We start from the raw sequence: 25,261 nt of genomic DNA, 5'->3' as shown, positions 1-25,261 counted from the left end.
TCGGATCTGTGGACAGGGATGCATGGAACACCTGGACATCCCCATGCAGACAAACACGGTCCTCCTCTGGGAGTATGCTGTAGTACACTTCTGTGAATGAGACCTCACTGAACAGAGTTGATCATGTGTACAAGCATTAATAAGTGTCAGCTGTGCAGGACAGAACTCACCTGTCTTATTTCCTGCCCAGCACCCCGGTAGGATTGCAGTTCAGCCAGGATACTCTGGGCTTCTTCTAGGACAGAGTTGACTTGATTCCACACTACTGTTTCTGCCTCCGTGGGCTGTGCATCTATAATTCCCAAACATAATAAGAGAGTAAATGTGCTTCTGACAGCAGAGCTAGCAAGCATAGTACAACCCATTCAGTTGAAAGTACAATGCGTCGTTTTTACTAAAAGGAACACTGAACGCAGTAAGCCTTTGCCATAAAATGTTTAACAGCTGTGTGAACACTGACGAAACAGCAGACATACAATAAGAATCCGAAGATATATTCAGTCTGGGCCCACAGTACTAAACAAAAGCTCTATGAAAATGGATTTTTCTCCATGAGGATGATTCTGTCTACTCTTTCTCCCAGGGTTTTTGCCTCTTGGGTAGATGTACTGCCTCTAGGATTGAATCAAGCATTGTCAGGACCTCTAGCCAAGGCTCTGTAATGAAGGAAACAGTGCATCCAGCAGAGATAATGAGGAGAGAGTGTATATAGATTCATCAGATCTATACAGGGATTTTCTTTAAAAAACAAATCGAGGGTACAGAGGCGATGTATGTTAAAATGATAACAGCTAGGTCTATATAGGTCTCACTGTGTCCATGTACGTTATCAAAGATCTGTATACAGAGCTTGCCACTATGTTCTTTTCTTCAAATAAAAAATGGGGGTCATTTAAACAAGTTAAAAATATTGTATGTTGTTGATGCAATGTCACATGTTTGCTGAAAAAGAATGCACAGTTACTTACACTGAGGATAATAATTAGGCAGGTACAATAGCATATTGGGTGTTACTACATGCTGTAAGCACAAGGTATAGAAGTACGCCAAGTTCACCCATAGGACACGTATACAAAGGAGGAGAGAAAAAGATCAGTCTGTGCTATGTCTATTTTGAGAAATATCTTAAAGCCACATATTAAATTCAAAAACATTCCTTTATCCCATTAAAAAAATGTTTCTGTAACTTCTTACAAAATAACAAACAAGTTATATTTACCTGCTCTGTGCACTAGTTTTGCACAGAGCAGCCCCGATCATCCTCTTCTTGTGTGCCCCACCAGTGCTTCTGGCTCCTCCCATCTGCTGAGTCTATAAGACACACAGAGTGAGGCTCTTCCCTGTCCCCACTTCATCCTCACTGGATGCGATTGACAGCAGCGGGAGTCAAAGTGTCTCAGCCAATGAGGATGGAAGAACCCGGGAGAGCCTCTGCTCTCATGCACATCACTGGATCAAGATTGGGCTTAGGTACATATTGGGGGGGTAGAGGGGCGAGCTACATACTGAAGGTTTTTTCCCTTTATGCATAGAATGCATGAAGGTAAAAAAACCTTCAGCCTTTAGAACCACTTTAATTTGTTAGTCAAATTTAAATCTGCTAGTGCACCTAACACTACCATCTCCCAAGACTGACAATGCTGCTGTCTTTGTTGTTCCTCCATCCAGAGTGTAGATATGTTACAACAGGAAGCATGTTACTGGCAGGATCAGTAGGTGAAAATAAAGGAAACAAGGCCAAAAAACAGACAACTAATGCAGCCACCATATTTAAGGATTGGTAAGCTGCAATACATTACATTTTTGGTATGGGTTTTTATACCATTTTAAGGCTCAGCTTTTTTTAGTTAAAATAATTAACATGTTATAATTACCTGCTCTGTGTAATGGTTTTCACAGAGCAACCCCAAACCTTCTCTTTTGGGGTCCCTTGCTGGCATTCTTGGAGCTCTTCTGTGTCCGCCCCCATAGCAAGCGCTTGCTATGGGGGCAGATAAGTGGGCTCAATCCTGTGCCACGCTGTTTGCGTCAACTGACACACACAGTGTGGCTAATCCACACCCCCTCTTCACAGAATTTGATTGACAGCAGCAGGAGCCAATGGAGAAGCAGAAGCTCCCATTGCTGCCTCTGTGCCTGTGAGGAGAGAGACAGAGCAATGGTGCTGCTCTTGGTCACAGAGCTTGTTCGAAAGTAATGGTTTTCCCAGAGCAGCCCCGAACCTCCTCTTCTGGGGTCCCTCCCTGGCGCTCTTGGAGCTCTTCTGTCAGCCCCCAAAGCAAGCACTTGCTATGAGGGCAGATGTGTGGGCTCAATCCTGAGCCAGGCTGTGTGAGTCAATTGACACACACAGTATGGCTAGACCTCACCCCCACTACCTCTTCACAGGATTTGATTGACAGCAGCAAAAGCCAATGGAGGAGCAGAGGCTCCCACTGCTGCCTCTGTGCCTGTGAGAAGAGAGATAGCAACGGAGCTGCTCTTGCGCACAGTGCTGGATCAACAGAGGAACCAGGTAAGTATTTGGGGGGGGGGGGGGGCTGATACTGGAAGTTTTTTTACTTTAATACATAGAATTCAAAAATCACTTTAAAGAATAGGTGCACATTTAAAAAAATCTTAGCTTCTACTAAGATTATATATTTTTACAAACAAACCTAGACAAAGCAAACTTGTTTGCCAATGTAAGCGATCACCCTTTTAACTTTTTCCTTTTCTCCTTTTAATGCTGGGATCATGAAAGGTCGTATTAAACCCAATCTTGTCCATCTTCCAAATAAAGTCATCTGCAGAAACACAGCTCTTGCTTTCGATGTGCATGCTCCCTGGGCTAGCTTAAATCAGGACTTAAGGCAAATTTATTTTCCTATGCAGCGCAATGCATGGGTTAACTGCTTGTTTTGTCTAGGGGTGAACACAGAGCCTATACTCACCCGATCCTTCGATCCTCTGGAAAACGGCGCTCCTCCACTTCCAGCGGTGGACTGTTCCTTCCGTCCCCATGTCCAGAGCCGGTCTATGGACATGATGATGTCAGGAATAGTCTACTGCACAAGACCACTGGACAGCAGGGGGCAGTAGCGGCAGGGACAAGTCTGGCAGAATTGGTTAGGTGAGTATATCTCTACTCTCCAATCCCCTACACAAAAACGCGTAGTTAACCCATGTAGTGCACAGCCCCACTGCATGGTGAAAAAAACTGCCTTTAGTTCTGCTTTAAAGCAAGACTAAACTTTTTCAATCAACATTAAAGTGATAAAGGTTATTTTATTTTTTTATTATATAAGATGTTATGCTTACCTGCTCTGTTCAACGATTTTGCACAGAGCAGTTCCTTATCTCCAATATTTTAGTCCTCTGCTGCTGATGTCTGCTCCTTCTTGCTATGGCAGCAAGTCCAGTGCTAAGGGGGCACCATGGGGGTGCACTCCTGAGCCGGGCTGTGTGCTAACACAGACACAAACAGCACTGGCAAGCCACGCCCCAAATGCCTTCTCATAGGAGTTTGACTGAGAGCAATAGGAGGCTATGGCTCCAGCTGCTCTCAGTGTCTCCTGTGAGACCAGGAAGCAAGAGAAAGCGCTGGAGGAGTGACTCAGTCAGGTAAGTGTTTAGGGATGGGGGTGAGTAGCTTAGGAAGTGGGGAGTTTTTTGTTTTTTTTTTTACATTAATGCAGATAATGCTTTAAGGAAAAAAGTAGAGTTTATTTGTAACCCTAGCATTAGTCAATAGATTGGAATGTATATTGTATTTACTTGTTTACATTTTTTTTACATTTCTTCAGTTGTTTCGTGGTTTCTGGCCTAGGCCAAACTGATGTCATACATCCCAGGAGTCTTCATGGGCATTATTGTCTTTCATCTGGAGGAGAGGAGGAGGAACTTTCTCAGCTAAACACACCCTCCTGCATGCGTGAGCTAAGAGCAAATGATTTCCAGTAAGTAAATGCTACATGAATCACCTGCCCTTACTCAAGATGGCCGTAAATAGAAATGCAAGGGAGGTGTTTTTTAAAAGTGATTTCTCAACAAAATAAAGCATGGAAACATGGATGGATAGGGATGTTTGCTTTGCATACTAAACATTAGCTAAATAATGTTTCAGTTTGTGGTGCCAGAGACCGTTTTATTTCTGCTTTAAGATTGGGTGGCATGATCAAAGATTATACATATCTGAAGGCACACTGGGAATTCATACTCTGAAAAATATTGCATTCTTTATCTTCCTCCTTCTTTCAGCACATTCCATTCATGCTAAAAGACATGTGCAATAGCGGGTGATATAGAGAATTTCTTATTTTAGGGTTGCTGTCATTAAGTCACCCAGCAATAAAGAGAAACATGATGGTTATTTTTTTTTTAATTCTTTCACTCATTATGCACATATTCTTTAAAGATTACAGGTAAGGTTCAGTGGACTCATTTGAATTGTTAACCACCTCCCGTCCGGCCATTGTATATAAACGGCCGGACGGTGGCAGTGCAGGGTTGGGTGGCCATTTATAAATGGCCTCCCCGCACCCTGCTTGTACGCGCATCCTGGGAGCGCGCAGCACCACGATCCGGTGCCCGCTGTGTCCTCCGGACACATTGGAACACCGATCGTCGGGTTGGGACCTCTGTGCGAGGTCCCGATCATGTGATCACTGATTGGCCAATCAGTGATCACATGCAGAGTAGTAAGCAAGATGTCACTTCTGATATCATTGCTTACTATGTGTGAAATCTGTGAATGATCACAGACGTCACATGGTACAAAGCTATTCACAACAGCCTTGTACCCTGTGACAAGCTGTTACCAATCACAGCTCACACAGTATTTCTCAATGGCTGCAAAAATGCAGCTAGAGAGAAAGAGGAATGATTGCTTTTACATCCTATATGGGTGTAAAAGCAATCAGTGTAAAAAACAAAAATCTTCATCACCCCCCCCACAAGTAGTACATTGTCACCATGGTACTGCTAGGGTGACAGTAAGTATGTAAAAAAAAACACATAAATAATGATATAAAAAAAATTAAAAAAATGTAAAAAAAATGTTTAAAAATTATAATTTTGGTTATAAACTAATATGGGTTTTTTTTAACTAAAAAGATAACAGAATAAATTTTGGCCAAGATTTATGATTAAATACTATTTATTTGCAAATTTTATAAGAATAACACGTTTTTCAAAATTTGTGGACTTTTTCATTTACATAGCAAAAAAATAAAAATCCCAGTGGTGAATAAATACCACCAAAATAAAGCTTTATCTCTCTCAAAAAATGCTAAAAAATTCATATGGGTACAGTGTTGCATGACCGTGCAATTGTCATTCAAAGTGTGATAGCACTGAAAGCTGAAAATTGGCCTGGACAGGAAGGGGGTAAAAGTGTCCGGACTGGAAGTGGTTAAATAAGGCCCTTTTCACATGAGTGATCCGATGAGGTCCACCTATCATTTTCTCAGGCGGACCTGATCGGTTAGTCCATACATCCCTATGGACCAGTTGTTGTAAACAGCCTTGTGTCCGTTTACACCCACTTACCTCCAGATCCAATCTGGTCCACTAAAACAAATGGATGGGGATCCGTCCTCTTCCGTTTTGGCAGATTGGGTAGGATCAAAGGGTAGTCGGGTGTAAATGGACAGTGCCCATAGAGCACAGCAAGTTCTGTCTGTGTCTGCTCTGCAGAAAATGAATATCTGCCTGCTCTGCTCCAATCAGCGGGGATCTGTTAGTGGACCCCTTGCTGATCAGAATGAAATCTGCCATGTGTGAAAGGGGCCTAAAAATCCCTAAAATAACAGTGACCAATGTGACTAAAGTTGACCATACAGTACCCATTTTTTATGTAAGCATCAGTAACAATAACTGAAATAGTATTAAAAAAAACAACCTCCTGGAAGCAAGAATATCTGCATGCATTGACAATGTTCCCAGCACAAGCACCAAGCTTTGTAAATGCATGCATAGGCATAAGCAGGGGACAGAAGTGATAAATAGTCTGCGTTATCAGCAGAAACAGTAGCAAACTGGCCAAACATTTTGAACAATTTACTTTCTTAGAAAATAGTTTCCTGAGGTTCCTGGCTGCAATAGTTTATATTGCACATACAGTGAGATTGTCACATGATTGCACCAAAATAATTTGATATCATGATCATTCTCCATGTATGAACAACTCTACACGCTGCTAGTGATCCCCCTTGTCTTAATTTACACCACCTGCAAAACCAACTATATGGAACATTAGAAAAATAAAACAAGGTCTAGTAACATCCCAAACCATAATATTCGAAAACATAGGATGTGATTTCTATGGAGCGAAACTCAATGAAATGAATATTTACAACTGAACATGTAATCCATGATAAAACGAAACAAACGTAAAAGTATAATGAAAACAAAAGAGAAACATGGAAAAATTAAAGTGATCTCACGTTCAAAGTCAAGGAAAAAAGTGGGACACTGTTCTAGGTCGCTATAAGACAAGACTTTTAGAAGGTTCCCCATCTGACACCTGTAAAAAAAAAAGACAGAAAGGAGGGAATGATGGGTGGGGGAAAGTGCGTCTATTTGGGAAAGCGCTGCCTTCAAAGCATAAAACACATTACCTTATTCTGAGCAGCTGGTAAAGTGGAAGTGATACTGTTCAAGAGAACATTTAGAAATATTAACTGTCCCTACGAAATACCCTGACAAATGTACCTTTTGCATGGAATTCCTCCTAAAAAAAAGCAGTGCATTTCATGCAATGTAACTCCCTCATAGCTGTGTATTTGCAGTGTGAGCTGAGGGTTATTTACTAAAAGTGGAGTGGGCAAAAATCTGCTGTAACTCTGCATAAAAACCAATTAGCTTCCAAGTTTTATTGCCTAATTGAACAAGCTGAAAATAGAAGTTGATTGGCTATCATGCACAGTTGCACCCAATTCTGAAGGCACCAGTTTTAGTAAATCTACCCCTGTGCCTCTAGCTACTAGTCACAGGAGATTCATAGTGAGATTTGGTGATGCTCACTATTTTCCTTGCTGATGGCTCAAACATAAGGTAGCAAAACAATTAAAATAATACCGCTTAAATACCCCCCAAACCTGTATCAGTCGGATCACCATGTGGGTAGATTAGTGCAAGAAAGACAGGATTGGGCCTTTCAGGCTCCAGTAGACTTCAACAAAATTGGGGCCACATGCACACAAACATTGCAGGAGTGTGAATGAAATGGGTAAAAGATGGCTTCAGCCCCTGTTCTCCACCTGTAAAGAACTCCACAGACACGCCTCACCCTTTTCAGGGTTTAAACATAAAGGACTGTACAATTAAGCCCCAGAAAGGGTGAAACATAGCTAATGAGTGCTCTATGGATGGGAATAGTGGTTGAAGCCATCTTATACCCATTTCATTCACACCCATGCAACAGGGAGTCAGTGTCTGTGTGCAGATGGCCGCCATTTTGTTGAAGTCTATAAGTAAGCAAAGTCCTGTCTCTATCAAGATGGTTTCCCCCATGCAGTGCAGAACAAGGCATGGAAAGTCAGTAAGGGGAAAATATCAAATGCTAAGCGACAAAAGGCAACACTGATGAATAGTTCTTTGCACTCTGCCTGCCTTTTTTGAGCACAGCTTCAAGACTTCAGCAAGCCCAGCCAGAGGGAAATGTGGGGTTACCATCATAAAAAGCTAGCTTATTGCTTGTTATGTCTAGTTTCTGACTTCAGTACATTCTGAATCACTAATCCTAAATTCATATACCAATTAGAAGTTCTAATTTCACTTTGACTTCACTTACTAAATCCAAGTTCCAGGTCAGTGGCAGACAGCTGGTCAACAATCCTTTTCAAAAGAAATTCAGAAAAAGAAGCCTTCACAGTTCCTTCACAATGATTCCCACCCAAAGTTCTGTTTCCAGGGTGGATAGCCACCGATAGCATGGATTTCCCTCTTGCTTCTTATATCCTTTGTATATTCCAGTAACAAAATTGTTGCCAGTATTTTATTCTCCTGCCATAGGCATAATGTAAGGAAGTTCCATAGGCAGAACAGCGATTGCATTGGCTGAGAACCTGAGGGCACAGATCTCCAAAGTGCTGAGTGCTAGGAGATATAAATGAAGCAGCACTCACATGTTTGTTTTGGTCCTCCATTATAGATAATGGAGGTGCATCAGCAAACCTCTGCAATTACAGTCGTACTGTTAGCAATGCCTGATACTGATAAAGTCATGACTGAGGCGTGTACAGAATATATTGATGGTGATCAATGCCAAGATTACAAGCTGTACTGAGAAGTTTCTGTCAAAGACAACCGATAATGTTTTTAATGAGACAAGATTAAGCCCAATGCTTGTAGATTGGCTGGGCTTCTATAGCAAACATCCTACCTTTGTGTTGTATGATATTTATACATGAACTACCACTTTTATGTCATATGTTAGGACAGAAAACTTAGCGGATACATTTGGCTCATCCCAGTGGACAAGAAAAATGTGATTCATGGCCATGTATGTATTGAGGGACATGTGACAACTTATATACACTCACTGGCCACTTTATTAGGTACACCTTGCTAGTGCAAAGAAAATATCCCCCACACTATTACACCACCTCCACCAGCCTGAACTGTTGATACAAGGTAGGATAGATCCATGCTTTCATGTTTATGTCAAATTCTGACCGTACCATCTGCATGTCTCAGCAACCAGTCTGTCCATTCTCCTCTGACCTCTGACATCAACAAGACATTTTAGTCCAAACAATGGCCGCTCACTGGATATTTTCTCTTTTTTGGACCATTCTCTGTAAACCCTAGAGATGGTTGTGTGAGAAACTCTCAGTTGATCAGCAGTTTTTCAGACCAACCCATCTGGCACCAACAACCATGCCATGTTCAAAGTCACTTAATTCTCCTTTCTTCCCCATTCTGATGCTCGGTTTGAACTTCAGCAAGTCATATTCACCACGTCTACATGCCTAGTTGCTTTGAGTTGCTGTCATGTGATTGGCTAATTAGCAATTTGTGTTAACAAGTAATTGAACAGGTGTACCTAATAAAGCATCCAGTGAGTGTATATCAGTTAATGGTAAGTTAAGGGATACAAACCAATTGTTAGGCTCTATGTGACACTGGGGATTTTTTTTGTTGCATTCTGCATATTCTGTAGCATTCACGATAAGGTGAATTTTTAATTATATTTGTCTGTATATTTTATAACCTGTGTGTGTGTGTATGTATATATATATATATATATATATATATATATATATTCTAAACTGTATATATTTGTGTATTTCATAACCAATATTATATGGAGACTTAGTCAGTGTTGTTGCTAGGTTTATAATATGTAAAATGGAAAAATTAAATCCAACCCTAAAGACATTAAAGCCGAACTCCAGGCCATCATTAAAGACACAAATAAATGCAGGTCTGTATTACCTGCTACACCTCTTTGGACATACTTCATACATCCAGAGAGTGAAGCATTTAAAACAAGCCAATGGCTGCTATGCAGCCATCAGCTTGTTAGCTTTTTAATCAGCTGGGTCCTGGCTGTCATATAGAAGGCACCTCCACACAATCTATGCTTGATTAGCTGTAATGGAGGGCAGAGGAGAAGTCAACATAAAGAGTACCTGTCAACTGCCCAAATATATCAGATAGGGGGCCTGTTAGTCCCCTTGTGATAACAATAAAGCTAGATGAAAAAAAGATGATAAAAAAAGTAAAAGAGAAAAAAATTATAATAAAATGTAATAATTATAATATAATATATATAATAAAAAAAATTAAATGTAACCCTGACGCCCTGTACACACCTCAGATGGAAATGCGCCATACATGTAAGGTATTGTGAATGTAAGAATGACAGAAATAATTTTAGGGGCATAATTCAATGTTAACTCTAAACTGATGAGTTGCAAAGGTCTTTTAAACAATGCCTATGGAGAAGTTAAGGTAACTATTTTTTTGTGTTATCACGGATGCAAGCAAATTTAAGATTTGACATGTTTGATATCTATTTACTTGATGAAACCCTTTTTTATATTTTACCAAAGAATTGGGTATTATATTGTGTTTGTTTGCACTAAAATTCATTTTAGTGTATTTTTCTCCTGAAAATACGCATTTGATAAACAGTTGCGCAAATATAGTGCGACTCTAAAAAATTGCAACAACCATCTTTGAATTCCACAGGACCTCATAAATTATATAATATTCTGGGGGTCTTAAATAATTTTATAGCCAGAATTGCAGATTTAACCACTTCCCATCTGGCCCATGTACATAAACAGTTGGATGGGAGCAGTGCAGGAGCGGGTGGCCGTTTATAAACGGCCTCCGAATTCACTGCCTGTGCACGCTCCCTGGGAGCGCGTGGCACCGTGATTCGGTGCCCACTGTGTCCGGGACCTCTGTGTGAGGTCCCAATCATGTAATCACTGATTGGCCAATCAGTGATCACATGAATAGTAGTAAGCAAGATGTCACTTCCTGACATCATTGCTTCCTACTAGTGAAATCTGTGAATGATCACAGAGGTCACATGGTACAAGGCTATTCAAAACAGCCTTGTACCATGTGACAAGCTGTGACCAATCACAGCTCTCACAGTATTTCTCAATGGCTGCAAGAATGCAGCCAGAGGGAAGGAGAAATAATTGCTTTTACAGCCTTTATGGGTGTAAAATGAATCAGTGTAAAAAATAAAAAAAATCTTCATCAACCCCCAGAAGTAGTACAGTGTCACTATGGTGACACTGTACTGCTAGGGTAACACTATGTTAAAAAAAAAAACCAAAAACATAAATAATAATAAAAAAATAAATAGAAATGTAAAAAATATTTTGGAAAATTATAATTTTTGGTTATAAACTAATTTGGGTTATTTTTTCTTTACTAAAAAGATAGCTGAATACATTTTGGCCAGGATTTATGAAGAAAGATTATTTGTTTGCAAAATATCAAAAGAAAAACATTTTTTTTTTCAAAATGTTTGGACTTTTTCATTTATATAGCAAAAAAATAAAAATCCCAGTGGTGAATAAATACCACCAAAATAAAGTTATATCTGTCTCAAAAAATGCTAAAAAAATTCATATGGGTACAGTGTTGCACAACCGCGCAATTGTCATTCAAAGTGTAATAGCCCTGAAAGCTGAAAATTGGCCTGGACTGCAAGGGGGTGAAAGTGTCCAGACTAGAAGTGGGTAACATACATGCAAAAAAATGAAAACATTTCTCTAGAGGGGAAGTGGTCAAAGTGGAATCCCACTCAAAGTCTAACTAAGCCTAAATCTACTCCCACCCCACTTCTAAGCCTATTCTATCTACCCTGTGAAAGAAATGATGCCTATTATATTCTGAAGTCGCTCTGCTCCGGTCACATGATCAGGTCCCAGTGTCAGTTTCAGTGTAGAGGAGGGACAGCCGACAACAGTTGATCCATAGTAAGCATATTATCACCCAGGCTCTGCAGCTGTTGTCGCTGCCTGTCCTCTACAATGAAGCGCTGGGACCCGATCATGTCACCGGAGCTGCTTCAGAAAGTACAGGCATCTTTCCTTTTACAGGGTAGATAGAATAGTTATAGAATGGGGGTGGCAGTAGATTTTTGGCTTAGGTAGAATTTGACTGGAATTATACTTCAATTATTACATCTGTCAGTGTATTTCTTTAGTGCAAGCAGTGTATGTACCTGAACTTGACCTAGTTTTAGCCACTTTCAGTGCACTATACAGAAGAGCCCATACTGGGACAGGGAAAAGCAGTGCAAAGAGCTGATCAGCTATGTTGTAGTACAATAGAGCATGCTGACAGGAGGAGAGAGCAGAGTGGCAGATACATTAGCTTATCGGTTGCCTGTCTCTCCATCATCATCCAGATAAAGGGTCTTCTTTCACATTTATTTCAGCTGTTTGCCTTGAGTTCAGCTTTAATTTTCAAGGTGACATTATTACTGTTAAAGCCAATAGTCTAATATATTTGTTAGTGGTGGTAACAGTGAAAGAAGTATGTGAACTCCCCCAAGACAAGTGGTATATGTTCAACTAATCTTTCAAATAACTGTTCTCTGGGATAATACATACTGCTGCAGTGGAAATTATAATGGAATGATAATGTACATTGCATATACCATGCTAACACAATGTTCCAGATTTGATTCCAATAGATTGTGGAACAGCAATTGTATTGTCAGAGCTAAATGTTACATGCCTGGCAAGATGCCTTATATACTATTTGCCAGATGTACTCAGAAAAGACAAACACTTTAAGACTCAGTAGTGAATAATAACAAAACCTTAATTTTCATATAAACCTCCACATATTATTATATTCATACTGTGCTATTGTATGTGAAGCTCATATTTGTAAAGTGTTTTACTTGAAAATCATTTTTTTAAAAGTATATATGTCATAATAGGCAAGTGTGTTTTTGGCTGCAATAATGTGTGCTAGATCAGTCATACACGAGCAACCACTACAAGTCTAGTATACCACGGAGGCAAAATCACCCAAAAATTAGGCAGTGCAGTTTAACCTCTTGGCGCCAGCCAAACGCAAATGTGCGGCCTCCCGGCATCTGGGCCTTGACACTGAGCGGCTGCACATTTGTGTTCTATTAAAAGAAAAACATACGTGCTGAGAACGCGCGCCCTGCGTGCTCCCAGCACACACGTTCGGTACTCACAGAAAGGTCCCGATCTCCTCTTTCGATCAGGACCGTTCCAGATCATGTGACCACCGTGACAGCAAAACACGGCGGTCACATAACCCTAAAACCCCACCCCGCCTCCCGGCTTCTGGAACACTTAAAGGGTTCCGGCGCCAAGGGGTTAAAATGCTGTACAAACTTGGGTTTATGGGAGAATGATATGTAATGTACAATATAATTGTCTGGTCAACCAGTCCTCCATATGGGACTGCTAACACTCACATGCAGCTGAATACAGCTACAGTATGTTGGGGTTGCTATCTTTATTCCTTTGTGGGGGATACTTGAGTATGCATTAACTTCACTGTAGGGCAATGCATATAGTACATTTAAAGCCTTTTTATTTTAGTTTTGGAGCGGTGAGGGGTTAGAGTTTGTCTTGCTGTCTGGGTCCCTACTAGGGCAGTTCACTCTATATGTCCTGATGACCACAGTCATTGGACTGAAAGTGATAGGGAAATCTACAATTTTGAATTGCACCAGCACAGAAATAGAGGGAAAAATCTTCCAATGGGTCGCCTATCCTGGTGTCTTTTGTCTAAATGGAGACAGAGATTTCTTCTCACTTCCTGTTGTATCTACAGGACAGTGAGTGAACTGAAATCTCCCCAGTAGGAACACAGATGAACAAAAAACAGGTATTTTAACCATTCCCTATACTGTTTAAAATGAAAAGTTTTCTCTTTAGATATCACTGGAATAATATTGAATTATGTAGTTTGGAAATAAATATTTAGGCATCACATTGGAGGAATGGTATTGCACTCAACAGTCAATAAAACTGCTCCAAACACTGTGATTTGCGGCAAATGATGGATTTAGTTTTTTTTAAAATTTATTATAACTTGTCACCTGGAAAATTAGAAATTAAAGCTCCAGGCTTGGTACAATGGGGTTGAGTTATTAAAGGCAAATAGACTGTATACTCTGCTAGTGCAGTTGTTCCAGAGCTTAGCAAATGATGTAAAGTTTCACAAACAATACCCAACCACATGCAAGGAATATAAAAAAAACAGCACTATTGCTTGCATGTGATTGGGCAATGGAAGTCAGCAGAGCGCCCCCTCATTTACTAAGCTCTGGAGCAACTGCACTTGCAAAGTGCACAGTCTATTTGCCTTTAGTAAATTCACCCCATAATGGCTGAATTACTGAGTAAACTGAATGTGTACATAAAGAATCTAATTGCTCATATCTCATTGAGCAGACATAACCTGGTCAAATAATCCAAATTGTTATGTGAGTTTGAGTTCAGACATACTCAAAACGTTCAAGGTTAAACTTGGTTCAGAGAAGCAGTAATCTGAATCATTTGATCCAGTCCAACTCCTGTCGACTCCAATCCTTTTCTTAATCTACACTTTTTTTCTAAATGGGAAATGCTTCTGACTGATGAGTCACCGAACTCCAGTCTCTAAGATTTCCTCTTCAAGAATGTGGCTTTGAAACTCAGAATGTTGCTGTGAATTCTACTTCTTCTTTTTTTAAATTTCTTTTTACATGAGCTAATGGGAACATACGGAAAGGAATTGTATCTTATCTTATCGTATTATCTTTCTTAAAATACTAATATTAGTGATTGGTTAGTAAATCAGGTATAAAATAAGCTGTAAAAGCTAGTTCTAATAGTGCAGACTAATGGGGCCTGAGATTAGATAGTTCATTCATACAGACCACCAAATTGAGGAAATGCTGTAACTGCATCAGAACAGGGGGTGTTCACATCTGCACAATGTAACAACAGTCTTGAAAAACTGAGATCCAAATATATTTGAAATGTTCTTTGCAAAATTGATTGTTACTGAAGGTAGATATGTACGTTTTAATGGGACTGGAGGGGTCAGTTGACTCAGAAAGCTACAATAGCCACTAAGGCTAGGGGAAGTTAGATGGCATAAAAGCTGACAGTCTCATAAAATCAATTAAAAGTTAAGCAAATAAAAGATAAGATCACTTCCCAGATTTGTATTCTTAAAGCATGAAGTGATCACAGCAGATTAAATCCAAAGTATCCAAGTATATTTCATCACATTTGAGCTTAGTGGAATAAGCAGAAGAGAAGTAGTAGCCAAAATCATAGAGACAGATTTCAGTGTACATTAGTAGTTATTCTGTAAAACAAAGAAATGTGACTGATAGAGTCTCACATGACATATATAGAGCATTAGCAAGGAGACTGGGAGTTTAGGTGCCATTGTCACATTGTATACGAAGGTATACAAATTGCACAATTCAACAATGGCTGTATTAGAACGACAGTCTATAATCTTTTGGCTGCTGACCGCTTGTGGAATGATATCTGTCAATTAATACTAATATATGGCTTTTCTATAAAAGTAAAGCATTTTATTTACTTAAATAATATAATTGATATTAATTACTGTCACTTTTAAAAAGGTTAAATAGGTTTTATTTTTAAACTAAATTAAATGTTAAATGTGTTATTTTTTTTATATATTGTGCATTTTGCATATCGAAACACAATGCCGAATAATGTAGACAACTGAGTATGTGCAAAGTAATTGTATATTATCAAGATACTTTTTAGTAATTGATAAATGGATTAAAAAAATGGTTGGCATGTAAATATTTAAAATGGGAAGTTTATAAATGATTATAAAACAGAAAAATGGAAACAGGTTTTTTTTTTAAAGGACCAATAAAATGCAGGTTGAAGAAAAATGTGGCAAACATAAGAACATAAGGGGAGCGTCCAGCAGAGATACACATGACCTCTTATCTGTGTGAAAATTTTCTAGGGTGATATTTGCTTAATATATATGAGATATAAATTGGGGAGGCTTATTGGCTGGGAGAAATTCAAGAACTGGAGGGGCTACTTTTGTTCAAATACAATGTGCTACAAAGGTGCTACACATACTTTTAGATTTAAATAATAACTGCGGCTTGACCAAGGTATGTTGTCTTTACATATTCCCACTTCAGCAGGAAGTTAATCATGTGCAATTTCCCTCACTCAGTGGAGGTATCTACGTGTGCTCAGGTCATGTGAGCATGGACTGTGACAGGGAAACCCAATGGTGTATTAAACCTCGCAGTCAGAATAGCTACTCTTCTGGGTTTAAGGACAGTAGCGGAGGTTATCCCCAACAAATGTAGCCATTAATAATTTGTATTACTATTGCCCATACTATGGAATACAGCAGGATATTATCTAATGTAAGTTTATATCGAATGAAGCAAATTAATATATGAGTGCATATTATAGTGACTTAATGTATAATGAAGTCATGCTGCTATTAAAGTTAGACTGCCCCCTAAAAAAATGTCTTTATTATACAGTTATTATCTATCTGCATATTATAGTGACTTAATGTATAATGAAGACATTCTGCTATTAAAGTTAGACTGCCCCCTAAAAAAATGTCTTTATTATCCATCTGCATATTATAGTAACTTAATGTATAATGAAGACATTCTGCTATTAAAGTTAGACGGCCCACTAAAAAAATGCCTTTATTATCCATCTGCATATTATAGTAACTTAAGGTATAATGAAGACATTCTGCTATTAAAGTTAGACTGCCAACTAAAAAAATGCCTTTATTATACAGTTATTATCCATCTGCATATTATAGTGACTTCATGTATAATGAAGACATTCTGCTATTAAAGTTAGACTGCCCCCTAAAAAAATGTCTTTATTATACAGTTATTATCCATCAGTTGTTACAGAGTTACCAGAACCAAATCTTTTTCTGAGGCTTCCCAGGCAATTGGAAGCTCTGCCAAGACTCCATCATGGAGTTTTAGGGATGCCATCCTCTGAGGTTTCAACTTGGGTCAGGTATGTTGAAAGCTGTCTAATGCTTTATACATTGTGAACTCCCTCCTAACCATACTGCCCCATTTGGGATCACGATTAATAAATATGTCACCATTCTAGGAGTGCTTAAAGGGCAGATTAAATGTACTCTTAGATTGTAAGCTCCAAGGAGCAGGGCCCTCCTAACCCTCTTGTATTGAACTGTATTGTTGCTGTCAGGGGCAGACTGACAACTCATGGGGCCCGCGGGCAGTAGGGGATCATGGGGCCCCTGTGTCCTTGCCCAAACTCAAAAAAGTCTATGAAAAAGGTACCAGGGGCATCTCATGGGGTCCCCTACTGACCCCGGGCCTTCGGACAGTGCGTGAGTTTCCAAATGGTCAGTCCACCCCTAGTTGCTGTATTATCTCCCTTTATATTGTAAAGCACTGAGAAAACTGTTGGCGCTATATAAATCCTGAATAAAAATAATAATGTTCTACCACTATACTAGTTCAATGTAGGTTTTCCTTATATAAATAATTTGGAACACAACACATTACTTTTAGAAATCATAGGTAGTTAGTAAACAGCAAAAAAGAAAAAAAATGCAGATGAAATAATGGAAGCACACGCCTAGCTTGCTTGCAGGAGGAATACAGTTCTGTTTTCCCTTAGAGTTCTTGTGTAGCACAGTGCTAAGGGGTGCTGCTGCACATTTTATGCTTGATCTCAGCCAGCATCATACTCTAAAATTTCCCTCAGGCGCTCCCTTTTCTTCACATACTCTATTCCTTTCATTTACACTCCATTTGTTACTAGTTCTGTCAGTATGCATCACAATTCATACATCACGCTATTACTGTTTACATGGTTTGCTTAGCATTGCAGGTGGATGTAAAAAAACTCCAGTTTGTAATACATTAAAACGACATTGCTCCTGTTTGAGGCCTGCGCCATACCATCTATTTAGCTGCAATGGTCAGTCTAACGTATTTTTGAACTAATTACCGTGCGATACTCAAAGCCAATATACAATCATCCAACTTACTTTCAAAATCCAGAAAAAAATGTGGACAGTTCTCTAAATCTTTTCCCAAAACTTTAATAAGATTTCCCATGACCCGTCGACCTGAAAGAAAGAAGAAAAGATGTCAGAACAGCCAGTAATTTGTACATATACATTTAGGACACTTCTGACTTCCCCAGTGATATGGAGAGTGACAGGTGCTTGGTTGTCCTGTACTAATATACACATACACATAAAATATATGAGCTGCACATATACCCCAATCTTACATGTTTCTGCAGACGCAAGATTCTCTAATACTTTATACGCGGAAATGTAGCTTTTGGTGTTACCACTTCTGTTTTTGTCTATTTCTGAGCAGCAGAAGGAAGCTGCTAGTCAGTTTGTATTCCTCACACTTCCTGTGTAAGAGACAGTAATCAGCTCATTTTACATATCTGTGCTGATATGCATACACCTTACTAAGAGACTGTATGAGGCTTCTTTCAAGACATGGAAATGCTTTCTCAGGTTTCGTGCAGTAGCTTATAAACTAAATGTGGCCCTATGCATGGGTAATATTAATATTGCATTCAAACATAAATATTAATCACACTCCAAAACGTAGCTCATCTTTCTAAATTTCATTTGTCAAAAAATAAAACTGCATACACTAATGTCTCCACCTGACACAACCTTCCTTGACGCCGTTCACCACTGCTGGTTTGCTCATGTAACCTATTGAAATGTTATTATTTGCAGTAAATTAAGATGGACATTAAAGACCTGGCAACCTACCCTGTAAAATAATTGCTAAGAGAATTCATGGAAAACGTTGCTTACGAGTGACGGTCCATGCAATCGCCAAGGGTCGGATACGACTGAATGGATAGATGGATACCACCACTTCATTCCCCGCAGCCATTTCCTCCTGTACCACTTTCCCCTCCCTCCTAGACTGTAAGCTCGAAAGAGCAGGGCCCTCGAACCCCTCGTGTTTTGTATTGTTTCTGTCTTGTCTCATGTTCTGTCTCCCTTGCTATTGTACAGCGCTGAGCAAACCCTTTGGCGCTATATAAATACTGTGTAATAATAATGATAAATAGATAGATAGATAGATAAGATAGAAGATGGACATTAGATGGTGGTGGCCTGCCATTCAGGGTCACTCACATGGACAGAACAGCCCTCTGGAATTTGTATGCTAAATAGCAGGACTCAGCTGGTGAGCAGGGTGGTCAGGAACTACGTTTCCCATGAAAGGTAGTGTGTGAGCGAGGGCATATAAATATCAAAGCCTTGGAGATTGGCTAGGAGAGTGCAGGGAGAGACTGATGGAGAAGGAGGTGTGCTGACAGCTGAAATCCTCAACTAAGCCGCAGAGCCAGGGTTGGAGAGAGGAAAAGCGGAAAGAGCCATCTGCCACTCTGTCCAGCAGGTGAATCTGACAGCAGGAGACCAGATGGGATGCCGAGTCTGAACCAGAAAGTCAGTGGACTGACCCAGTCTGCAGGGAAAGACGGACCACTACGATCTGCTATGATCATGTGAGAGAGACCCATGCACCCACTAACCGAGTGAATACTGACAGTTTGCCACCTCAGCTATCTATCTACACATAGTTGTGAACATTACATACAGTTGTCCCAGCTTGCGGTCTAGTTCTCTCAGCCACCATCTTTGGGATACATCTGCATTACAGTTGATACAAGCCAACCGCAGGACATACAGTTGCAGGCCAGGATACAGCAGTGCCAACTAAAACAACAAGTTCTCCCCTTTCCAACTAAGCAGGATCCCTACTACTGTTCATTTTGCATTTCATATTCAGAGGGTGTTGTCTTTTGTTCATAGACACTATAGCCAATTATTGCTATTCATTACTTCAAGCCTGCCCTATGTTTAGTGCTTTACAGGAAACCCTGCACTAATTCACTATCACCAAGAGGAAAAGTGTTGCCATCTTGAGGAACTATTATCCACTCCTCAACTCAACTTCATACCAACTGGGCCGCAACAAGCATGCAGAAGACACTGTAGTGTTCTTAAAGGAACATTGCTCAATTCCAAATGGGAATTCTCTTTACTTCACATCTAATTCTTGTTGTCTATTTCTGGGGACCCACAGTGAGCTTATTTGTTTCTTGATAGTTGTTCCTGCTCATTGGGGATTCAGCAGTCCCCTCAAATTGGAGGCAGTAAATTATTTCTGAAAGCAAGCCTGCTAACAGTTATTGTTGCTTCAATGTGAATTTTGTTACGTTTGTTCATAACTCCCAAGAGTGATTATATTTGCTGCATATATAACAGAGTCATTTTGTTATTTATGACCAAGTTACCCTTAATTCCAATATAAACTTCACATTTGGTTTATACTAACTTGTGTGTGAGTCCATTTTTAACAGTTGTGACTTATTTTGGTCATAAGAGCATGGTGTCAGCAGAGGTTGGGCTTTCAGCAAGTGGTCCAGATTGACAGGGAACCCAAAAATTACTATACAACCCTTAAGGGGGTAGTGCTACACTCACAAGGATCGGGGAAACATCCCCGATCCTTGTGAGCAAGCCATCAATGGTGAAACGTGTCAAAGAAGGTGGTTCCAGCTGGAGACATTAATGTACAGTATGCAGTTTTTATTTTTGACGAATTAAATATAGAAATAAGAGTGAAGTTTTGGATTGTGGTTTATATTTGCTTTTGACTGAGAGTGGAGATGGGCCGTGGTAATCAGCACCTGGCTAGTCCGTGTGGGTTGAAAGGAGCAAGTCTGGAGTGGGGCCATGGGTTTGTGTATATTCCTACTGATATTGTTTTACTATCCATAATATTATTTAAGCATTAACTGCTTTACACAGTTACCCACGATAAATACTTAGTGGCCACCCCTAAGTCTAACAAAGTCCGATAAATTGGATGCCACTGGGGAAAGGTTTGTCCAGACCTGTAGAAATAGAGAGAGATATCCCGGCCACCGCACACCTCACCCGGTCCAAGTGCTTAGCAGGTAAAAGCAGCCTCAGCTCAATTCATCCAAGCCATGTCCCCAACATGTTTGCCCCACCCCCGGGGCTTAATCAACTCGGTCATCGATCACTTCCTATTTCTTCAGCGTGTTTTGCACAGTTGTTATGAAACCTTTTGAATGGCAGCTGCTTTGTGTAGAGTATGCCTCACTAAGAGTGAATCTTCCTACTCTGACTTGAATTTATTTAAAATAGACCTAAACTCAAAAAGTGAAGATTTTCTGTCTTGGAATGGAACATCTAGAAACATTAATTGTGCCTAAGCCATACCCCTGAACATTGTTCCTTTTTGTCTTGAATTTGTCCTGAAAAAATCAGTGCAATACCTAGTATGTGTGTGTGCCTAGGCACTATTCTGTAGCCTTATAGCTGTATAACTGCAGTGTTAGATCATCTAAAACACTACTGGCTCCAAATGTCTCATTAGACTAGGAGTGAGATTTGGTGATACCACTTCTGTGCTGTTCATTGTTCTCATGAGGACTTGCTTCGGAGGAAGCTGTAGCTGAAGACTGGCAGAACAAGGATCACCCTGCTTCTGCGTCATTCATTATGTGGATCTCTGCTTTCTGCACCTCTGCTGTTTCTTGAATATTACCCTAGCAGTCATCAGGTCACTAGTCATCACAGGGGCAACTCTGATATGAGGAATGAAAGCCTATTCCTCTACCAAGATGGTTCCATGGTTACTCCACATAGAGACACAATGCAGAACAAAGCATGAAAAGTCAGTAATGGGGAGAAAACTCACCTGCAGGGAGTATACGGGCAATATTGTCGAATTAGCTCTATTTACTGTGTCTGCTGTTTCTGGGCACAGATTCCACAGTACAGGTTATCTCTGAAGATCATGGAGTTTCATGGAAAATGGCAGCAAGCTCAGAGACCATTGATCTAGAACTCTGCGCTGCCTATGTATGCACACAGCTAAACCTTACCAGAGGATAGACTAATACTGCTCATGTCCATGGATCCAACAGCTTACAATATGTGAATGACAATCACAATCTAAAGAAAAACCTTTGTTTTAGGCTAACGGTAAAATCTTATGATCTTGAAAGGACCAAAGTGCAAAGTTTACCTTAGCAGTTTTGATTGAGTATTCAGGATTGTATGGAAATACTACGATATGTAAGATAATGGAACTCACTACCCCAATCCATCAGACTGTCACCTACCCTCCTCACCTTTAGGCGCACCCTGAAAACCCATCTCTTCAGGGAAGCCTACCCCACCCTCACCTAACTGCCGATCTCCTCCACTCCTCCTACCACTCCATCCCCCAAAGCCACTTCCTCCTGTGCCACTATCCCCTCCCTCCTAGATTGTAAGCTCGAAAGAGCAGGGCCCTCGAACCCCTCATGTATTGTTTTGTTACTGTATTGTCTCATGTACTGTCCCCCACTATAATGTACAGCGCTGAGCAAACCTTTTGGCGCTATATAGATACTGTATAATAATAATATTAATAACAATGCAAAAATGTAATTTTGTAACACTAACTTGAGTATTTGCTTTATGTTAGGGAAACACTGCACTCAGGAAACGCTATAAAGTACTTTCTATAGTTTTAACAAAAAGTGAATTCCATGCTCATTGCGATTTTCTGAGTACACAGCATAAAAAACATCTGTTTGTTCTAATGCTGCTTATCTACACATTTGACAGATTTTTCTGTGTATTTAAATAGTGGTAAGATCATTTCAGAATTATTTAATATTACAAGGAAACCGATACCCACTGATCTCAGAATGTGATGAAGCTCTAAGGCAGCGGTTCTCAACCTGGGGGTCGCGACCCCTTTGGGGGTCGAACGACCATTTCCCAGGGGTCGCCTAAGACCATCGGAAAACACATATTTCCGATGGTCTTAGGAACCGAGACACCGCTCCTCTCTCCGGCGATGTGTGGGCGGGATGATACGCTGCTCCTGTCACCTGGCCACACCTCCGGGATCGCTCAGCAGCTCCGCCTCCTCGCCGCTGATTGGCCACCGGAACTGTAGCTCAGGAGAGGCACACAGGCGGCCAATCACCGGCGAGGAGGTGGAGCTTGGAGAGGAGGAGCCGAGCGGCAGAGCGCGCAGATCGAAGAAGATCGAGGGAGCTGCCGGAGCGAGTGAAGAGGAGAGAGGCCAGAGAAGGAAGACAGCTGACAGGTAAGTGAGAGAGCGAGCCCAGGCTGTCACTAATACCAACGATGGGGCACTATTCCTCCCCCCACTGACACCAACGATGGGGCACTATTCCTCCCCCCACTGACACCAACGATGGGGCACTATTCTCCCCTCCACCACACTGACATCAATGATGGGGCACTATTCCTCCCACTGACACCAATGATGGGGCACTACTCCCCCCACTGACACCAATGATGGGGCACTACTCCCCCCACTGACACCAATGATGGGGCACTACTCCCCCCACTGACACCAATGATGGGGCACTACTCCCCCCACCGACACCAATGATGGGGCACTACTCCCCCCACCGACACCAATGATGGGGCACTACTCCCCCCACCGACACCAATGATGGGGCACTACTCCCCCCACCGACACCAATGATGGGGCACTACTCCCCCCACCGACACCAATGATGGGGCACTACTCCCCCCACCGACACCAATGATGGGGCACTACTCCCCCCACCGACACCAATGATGGGGCACTATTCCTCCCACCGACACCAATGATGGGGCACTATTCCTCCCACCGACACCAATGATGGGGCACTATTCCTCCCACCGACACCAATGATGGGGCACTATTCCTCCCACCGACACCAATGATGGGGCACTATTCCTCCCACCGACACCAACGATGGGGCACTATTCCTCCCACCGACACCAACGATGGGGCACTATTCCTCCCACCGACACCAACGATGGGGCACTATTCCTCCCACCGACACCAGTGATGGGGCACTATTCCTCCCATTGACATCAGTGATGGGGCACTACTCCTTCCACTGACACCAATGATGTGGCACTACTCCTCCCACTGCAAAATTACAGTTATGAAGTAGCAACGAAAATAATTTTATGGTTGGGGGTCACCACAACATGAGGAACTGTATTAAGGGGTCGCGGCATTAGAAAGGTTGAGAACCACTGCTCTAAGGTATGCCAGGGTTAATGGAATGACATGATTCCAATGAGCCAGTGTCTTATTTTCTCATGAATTCCATCCCTCTTGCCAATTACAGCTCTATGACCAGCAGCTGGAGAACAGTCACCTGGATTCACTTCTGCAGCACAGAAAACTGCAAATAAAGGACCCATAATCAGTCATGTGAGTCACTAGTTTGTGGTCTATGGTAAATTAGAGAACAACACCTTTCCTCAATGTTAAATACTTGTAAAAGTGAACATACTTTTAAACAACTGTTCCTCTTCCAATTCACTAGTATACAAATCAGGACGTTCTTAGATTCCTAGTTTGTCTCACTCTGTTCAGCAAGCTCCTACTTTTTCAATTAAAAATGGGTGCATTTTTAGTTTAAAGGTGCTGTACTTCAGTTTACTAGCTGAGAATGTAGACAGGGATTCAGAAAATATTAAAAAGCTCAAGCTGTAAGGCTGAGGTTTGTGAAGCTCAGGATGTTGTAAAGATCTTTTTGAACAGCCTTGCTTAGGGTGTTAGGGTGAGCATTCCTTATATGAACTGCTACTTACTAATAAAAAAAAAAAAAAAATATTTATTTAAGCTGTAAGCCTGGAATACTGTAGCTTGTTAATATTAAAATTCACTAAGCACGATATTTGAAAAGTATGGGAAAATGTATATATCACAGAGTTACTGGCACTTGCAAACTATTAGCAGTTCCTAGATAATATAGATGTGAATCCTCTATCCAATCAGTCATATTTGTGGGGTGGGGTCTAATGACACCCATGCACGTGGGGTGACACCTCACTTGAAGGCATGCTCGCCAAAGCTTGGGACCAGGCAGAGGCTGTGGTCATGTGAAGAATCAGACATTAAGGCAATCCCCGTCTCAGAGATGAGCCACTTGTGTGTAGTACTAATACACTGCACAAAAAAATTAAAGAAACGCTGAAAACACATCAGATCTCAATGGGGAAAAATATCATTCTGGATATCTATACTGATATGGACTGGGTAATGTGTTAGGAACGTAAGGATGCCCCATCGTTTAATGGAAATGAAAATGATCAACCTACAGAGGACTGAATTTAAAGACTCCCCGAAAATCAAAGTGAAAAAATGATGCAGCAGACCTGTCCATTTTTCTGAAATTTAATTGCAGCAACTAAAAATGGTACTCAGTAGTTTGTATGGCCCCCACGTGCTTGTATGCATGCCTGACAACCTTGGGGCATGCTCCTAATGAGATGACGGATGGTGTCCTGGGGTATTTTCTCCCAGATCTGAACCAGGGCATCACTGAGCTCCTGTACAGTGTAAGGTGCAACCTGGCGGCATCGGATGGACTGAAACATGATATTTCAGAGGTGTTCTATTGGATTTATGTCAGGAGCATGGGGGACATTCAATGATATTAATTCCTTCATCCTCCAGGAACTGCCTGCATACTCTCGCCACATGGAGCACCAGGAGAAACCCAGGACCCACTGCACCAGCGTAGGGTCTGACAATGGGTCCAAGGATTTCATCCCGATACCTAATTGCAGTCAGGGTGCGATTGTCTAGCCTGTCTCCCCAGAGCATCACTGACGCATCACCAAAACAGTCATGCTGAACTGTGTTACAGGCAGAAAATGGTCTCCATGGCTTATCCAG

The 25,261-nt window shown here is 41.0% G+C and overlaps 1 protein-coding gene across 5 annotated transcripts in view; it reads right to left on the bottom strand.

Moving 5' to 3' along the window:
* The window catches only part of LOC149462654 (CYFIP-related Rac1 interactor A-like), a 63,412-nt gene that overhangs the window by 22,262 nt on the left and 15,889 nt on the right, over positions 1–25,261 (bottom strand). For 2 of the 5 annotated variants that reach the window (XM_089676682.1, XM_089676685.1), the window contains exons 2-3: positions 17,515–17,595; positions 171–292 (exon numbers count right to left, since the gene is read on the bottom strand). In XM_089676682.1, coding sequence (XP_089532808.1) covers positions 171–292; positions 17,515–17,584 — 192 coding nt within the window. In that variant the 5' untranslated portion in view covers positions 17,585–17,595. Of the gene's footprint in view, positions 1–170; positions 293–6,425; positions 6,506–17,514; positions 17,596–17,762; positions 17,819–25,261 lie in introns of those variants that run through there. The other 3 variants (XM_089676680.1, XM_089676681.1, XM_089676683.1) reach the window with 3 other exon arrangements.

Source organism: Staurois parvus, unplaced genomic scaffold (genome assembly GCF_062004578.1).
Source record: "Staurois parvus isolate SC_StPar_1 unplaced genomic scaffold, SC_StPar_1.0 ptg000172l, whole genome shotgun sequence".
Lineage (NCBI taxonomy): Eukaryota > Metazoa > Chordata > Amphibia > Anura > Ranidae > Staurois > Staurois parvus.
This window is presented reverse-complemented; position numbering and strand designations above follow the sequence as displayed.